This window comes from Notothenia coriiceps, unplaced genomic scaffold (assembly GCF_000735185.1).
Source record: "Notothenia coriiceps isolate Sejong01 unplaced genomic scaffold, NC01 NC01_scaffold00031076, whole genome shotgun sequence".
Taxonomy (NCBI): Eukaryota; Metazoa; Chordata; class Actinopteri; order Perciformes; family Nototheniidae; genus Notothenia; species Notothenia coriiceps.
This window is the reverse complement of record NW_011363777.1, coordinates 1-6,296: the sequence shown is the minus strand read 5'-3', so window position 1 is coordinate 6,296 and position 6,296 is coordinate 1. Positions and strand designations below refer to the sequence as shown.

Here is a 6,296-nt window from a genome sequence, read left to right as displayed (position 1 = left end):
TGGGTCCTAAATCCTAAGTGTCTGAGATCTTAACAGTTATTGCATCAATGATCTGTTAACATTAAAATCAATAAATATGCTGTAACTATTTTGCTCTAGGCAACTCAAGGGCTCAGGTAAAGTGATTACTATATGAATAATTGTCCAAAATAACATTAAATGCATAGGGTTTTTTGTTAAACATACTTTCGTCGCCGGCCGGCCGATATATGCCGCGCATTAAGTGGGCCTGTCTGTCAATTAATCCCCGGGCCACTTTTTCCCCCTAGTCCGCCCCTGATGGTTCCCACACGGGCAACGTTTTGAGACCCGTGTTGTGTACTTGGTTTCGGTGCTAATAAACGCCTGTGTTCAACCCAAACCCTGCTCTTTCCGTCCCTCTTTGAACCCTGTGTGAGCGGAGAGTCTCAGACCGACCTCCATCAATCCCTTCCCGTCTTCACCACCACCAGTGTTAGACCCCAGGACGAGGGGGGTTTATCGGCTCAGTTTTCCCCTCCCGAATGATACTCCAGCACGACGGGTTCTAACCGCCAAACACCGTTACATTCATCTGTGTATTCTTGGCAATATTTTTAAATCAAAACAAGTCTCTCCTGATATAACTATTGATGTCCTTACCTCAGGGACACCTGGATGTCCTCCGTGTTGATCATGTCTTCTGTGTTATCCATTCCTTCTGGGTTTTCTGCAATGTTTGCTTCTTCCTCCCCTGGATCTTCACCTCTAAAGCAAGGAGCGAAAAAATATATACGGATAAGGGATTAAAACGTCTTTTTCTACAACGAGGTGAAGAGAGAGTCCTCTCCTGTCAGACTGAGAGGCTCTGATAACTACAGCTCAGGTGTTTTTGGATAGTTAACTTTACTCTGAGTTGTCTCAGTGTTTCTCAAACGTTTTGGTCTATCTATGTAAAACAATATTTCCTAGGCACACCTTAATATAATTTTTTGTTATAAAAAAATGACAGAATAAATAAAAACTGGTATGAAATCATTCTAATTTAAACTATAGGGCAGTCAACAAAAAATATAGTTTAAAAGGTAACTGATTCGTAAAATATGCATAAATAATAAGATAATAAAGCTAATTTTTTGCCCTCAAAGTGCACCATATTGATGCATTTAACTCCAAAATGCCCCCTGGATTTTAGTGTTGATTATATTTCACATCATTATTCCAGATCTACAAAGCTATAAGCGATTAACTCCCCTGCTTAACGTCTCACTTTGTCCGTTACACCTGCTCTCTCCCCTCCTAGCGATTGTCATGGCGGGTCGCGGCCCTCCTCCACTCCTCCACCTCCCGTTCCTCCGAATCCAAGGTCCAAATCAAGCTTAAACCCCTCCTCTTCAGACCGACCTCCATCAATCCCTTCCCGTCTTCACCACCACCAGTGTTAGACCCCAGGAGGAGGGGGGTTTATCGGCTCAGTTTTCCCCTCCCCAATGATACTTCCGCACAACGGGGTCTAACCGCCAAACACCGTTACATTCATCTGTGTATTCTTGGTAATATTTTTTAAATCAAAACAAGTCTCCCCTGATATAACTATTGATGTCCTTACCTCGGGGACAACTGGATGTCCTCCTTGTTGATCATGTCTTCTGTGTTATCCATTTCTTCTGGGTTTTTCTGTCTGTCCACAAGTACTCTTCAAGTAGCTACCAGATGAAGAAAGTAGGCTACTAAGCGTTGTGAACAAAGTGTTTGTCTGATTAGTCTTCCTCAACGTTTCCAGCAACCTTCCACTCTTGAGTTTTTTTCCAACCGCTGTAGTCTACAGCGGTTGGAGCTCAATCAGGCCAAACGTTTTGATCATTCAAATACAATTTATTTGAAAGTTCAAGTTTTTATCCTGGACTTAAAAAAAAATACAATGAAATTATTTAATAAATAATAATTTCCAACGTTTTTCAGGTTGAATGTTATTTTGATTCAGTTGAGCAATCCTTTTGAATAAAACATGTTTGTCTTCATATTTCCCTTTTTTATAAATATTTTTGCAGATTTATGAGTAGGCCTATTGTGCATAGAAAATGTTGAGTTTTATTTCTCACATCACAATTCGTAAGCCTATTTACACTTTATGGTGTTTGCAAAGCCAGCTGTAAGCACTAAGCAGTGCTTCAAAATACTGAAAGTTCCAGATCACTAAATGTTGTGGAGTGTGCACCCCTCAAAGCAACCCATACATCAAAACCCCTGTCTTAAAAATGGCAGGTAATCCAATCTACCAATTATTCTTTACAGTGAAATCATTTATTTCAGAACCCATATTTATGTGTAGTATTGGAAGTAAGGAGGCGTGTGGCACAGTGGATTAGTGCACTGATCTTCGAATCAGAAGATAGCAAGTTTGAGTCCCACTGCAGTCAGCGTTGTGTCCCTGGGCAAGACCATAGGGCAAGACACACTTCACCCCAAAATTGCTCCTGTGGGGATTGCCCACAGTATTGAGTATGTAAGTCGCTTTGGATAAAAGTGTCTAAAATGTAATGTAATCAGGTATTTTGTAAAAGTATAGTTTACTGTTACCAATAAAATTCGTTTCTTAAAGTGGACCTATCATGCTATATTTGAATAATATAGTGTAGGAACATACCTATATAAGGCATATTTATACTTTTCATTTTTCAAAATACCAAACAGATCATGCATTTTAGCCATTCCTCATTTCGCTCAATTTAACACTGCCTTTCATGCTCGGATTCAGTGAGGACAGCACTATCTGGTGGCCTGAAATATGTACTACAGCGTCTCCAGCGCTTTGGAACGGCAATGTCCGTGGCTGTCTCCTCCTGATTGGTGGAGTTGGCCCAATAGCCGGAGCGCAACTTCTGTGACGACATAAAAGTGTTCAAATCTGGATCAGTCTGCATCAGATCCGTTGCAGCCCCTTTTTTTAGAGATTTGGGTATGGAGGAAAATAGAGAGGGTTGTGTTTTCTGACACTTGGTGAGTTCCCTGGAACACCGGGGACACATATTCATGTGTAAAAGACTTACAAAAGTGCATTTTGCATGATAGGTCACCTTTAAATAAGACTATAGTAATAGGATCAAAATGTATTGACAAAGGTACGGCCCTCAGAATTATTTTATTGGTTTGATTGTAATTATTGAATTCTTGTGTTAACCACTTTAATATTGCAGTTGGTGTAAGAGCTTTTCTTTACTATGTACAGTACTTTTACATTACTTGAGTAAAAGTTGGCATTGTCCACCACTGACTATAGAGAGAAAATGAAAACCTTCAGGACATAGGGGCACGCGCACCTTTCCAAAAATAGAATTATATTTAGAAGCATATCACCAACGGAAAAATAAATCAATAGATTTAGTCCAACATCCATACTAAAACGAAAGCTTCAATGGTGTGAGCATCTAAACAGCCGTGAAATAAATCTCTCCTATACATATCAAAATTCAGATTTAATGAGATCTTTGAAAAGCATATTTCACACGCAGCTTAAACAATCCACAATAAATGACATTTCATACATTTAAAGCTAACGCTCACACAACAAATATACCAAAATATACAAAGCCCTTGAAGTCATACAGTAAGAAACATCCTCCTTCCTGCGCTGCTGAACTTTGTACTTTTATGCAAAACTAAATACATGCAGGGCGGCGCTGTGACACTCCATTCACACTATGCTACAGTTATTTCAGTCAGTTGAACACACGCAATTTTTGCAATATAATATATTTTGCATTACATGGTGCATCAATTACTTTTTTATGAGGCCTAGTGGACGTGTAGCTGTTGTCTTCATACAGGGATAATATGATTCAAGTAATCATAAGACCTTGATTCTGCAACCATTTTTACATATCTTCAAATTCAATTTTTCCCTCCTACTGGCAATCAGATCTCAATAAACACCCCAACACCACTTTTTCTGCAAGTTTATGTCTTCAACTAATTCAACTTAAGGAAATTCGAGTGCAGGACGATAGAGGCTCATTTTAAAGCAATTCCTCCATTGACACAAAGATCAGTAAGTCACACACATTTTCATCACCCAAGTCTTTCGCTACATGGTGTATTATGTGAAGCGTTTATCTTTTGTGTTTCTGTATGCATGTATGAATGTAATCACACATATTATTCTTGTTGATATTACACTGTCATCATATAATATTTGGTTACGTTTGTTCTATAAAACTATATACATGACCTGTATATCCATATCTTAAGACCATCCCCCCCTCTCACTGTTCTCCAAGACTTCTTTATAAAGCCAGCTCTGTTTGAACTCCTGACTTTTGTCCATCAGCTCAAACAGTCGGCGATACTCCTCTGGATACACATGGCCTGTCAGAATGTCCTCCGACAGGCACATCTCTTCTAACAGCTTGCTCCCACTGTCTGGAGACCAGTGACTAGAGAAACGAACAGGAGAGGGAGACAAAGAGAGTGGAATGAAGGTCAGATGACGTGTTCAATGACAGATTATAATAATGCTTTAGTACTGATGCAATAAGAGGGAGACTAAGAGAACAATTTAAAACAGTTGTGCAATGTGTCTCGATAGCTTTGTGCTAGTGAAGTGTGTTGGATCAATGTACATTTGCAACGGAAAAATAAAAACCTGCATACAAGCTGAAGTGGATGGGGTGCAGATCTCTCAATGTCTAAACACCTGGGGGCGTTTCAGTCACAGGCAAAACAAGACGAAGCTTCCGTTTTGAGATTTTGTGGGATATTTCTTCATATTGTATATCGTTTTTGGACTCAGGACAGCAGGTTAACAACTGTCTTTTTCACTAAGTTTGTTTATAATGGGTCAGTTAACAGTTTCAAACAAAGTTTTGTCTGCCATAAGCTCAGTCAGTTCCCGTATATCGGTATCTTAATTCAAATATATATTGAAACTTTTCTGTATAAAACTTGCTTACTCGAGCATGTCGATGAGCTTATCCTTCCTCTTTACCAGTAACTGTTTGATCATCATCAGCAGAGTTGAAGCATTAGAAGGAGTGAGGCCATTAGAGAACAGATTAGCCCGCGGACGAAAGCGCACCAAGCACAGGTGGTCGTTGGGAAGCTGAGGGGAGAAAGAGGCAGAGGACACAGGGACACGCTATATTAAATGGAAAAATATCAAGCCACTTTACATCGCTGTTGTTGGGTCTGCTCATCCTTACCCTAGAGCGAGGGAAACTTTGTTTTGAAGTGTACACAAAGGATTCCCAGGGCTCCTGCGCAGACAGAAAAGCAGTGGTTGACATCAAGAAGACTCCCATAACATTTATCTTGAAAATGCTTGCTAATATGAAAGTGTGAGTAGCATCCCCCCTGGCATTAGCTTCAAGTATTTTTAAAAAGACAAAACACTGTAGAAAATGTTTAACTTGAAAAAAACGTTGTTTTCTTCTGTGTAAGTCTCAACCTAACTGTTTTTCATACAATGCATACACCATAATGCCTTAAACTTTACCTTGTGCAGGAGTTCAATATCACAGGCCATCTGCCAGAGGACAGCGAAGGGTCTGTAGTATAAATTTTGACCTGGACAGGAAACGAGTTTCTGTTGGAGGAATAACTGCATTCAATATTTGACACAAGGATAATAAACGGAACAATATTCAATTCAAAGTCTCCATCAGCTTTAACAAGTGATTATATTTTGTACTGAACACACACAATATTAGACTGTGATCAATAGATTGACTGGTCTTTAATACTTGAGAGGTTAAAATGTTGTAGTTCTTTACCAGGTATTCATTCTCCGAAATGAAGAAGTTGAGCTCTATTCTTCCATATCTGAAGACAGACTGCTGTTCAAACAAAGCGTAAATCATCTTCCACAGCGTGCCACGGATATTACGCATCGGCAGGATACCAAACACCTTCATTGGGACGTCTGGGGAGACACACACATTACAAAAAAAAACACACTTCAGGAGGATATTACACTATATAACGTACAGTGTTTACTCATTCCGGTGTGTTATTGTGAAAAGCTATAGGGAAAGTACATTGATGCATTGTGATTTTTTTAATCATAAAACATTTATCTATAGTTTGAAAACTGTGAGTTGCTGAAAAATTATCGAAAATATAAAATCGAATATTTCCAGCTGTATAGGCAATGGCAATAGAATAATACGTTCTGTATGAGGGAGGTGGGATTTGTTTACAGTCAGAGAGGCTCAACTTAAGGTGCAAAAAAATAGGGGTGCACCGAATGGGAAATTCTTGGCCGAAACCGATACCGAAAATAGGAAACAGTTGGCCGAAAACCGAATGCCCGAAAATGATTAATAGAAATATATATATATATA

At 39.2% G+C, this 6,296-nt stretch overlaps 1 protein-coding gene across 1 annotated transcript; it reads right to left on the bottom strand.

The window, feature by feature from the left end:
• Positions 1-3,415: 3,415 nt before the first annotated feature.
• Positions 3,416-5,875, bottom strand: LOC104959803 (dimethyladenosine transferase 2, mitochondrial-like; the record flags this gene model as incomplete). The annotated part of the gene is made up of 5 exons (XM_010787713.1): positions 3,416-4,391; positions 4,908-5,056; positions 5,157-5,210; positions 5,450-5,539; positions 5,727-5,875. Coding segments are annotated over 5 exons (632 nt in total), but the record flags the coding sequence as incomplete, so codon positions are not given.
• Positions 5,876-6,296: the final 421 nt, after the last annotated feature.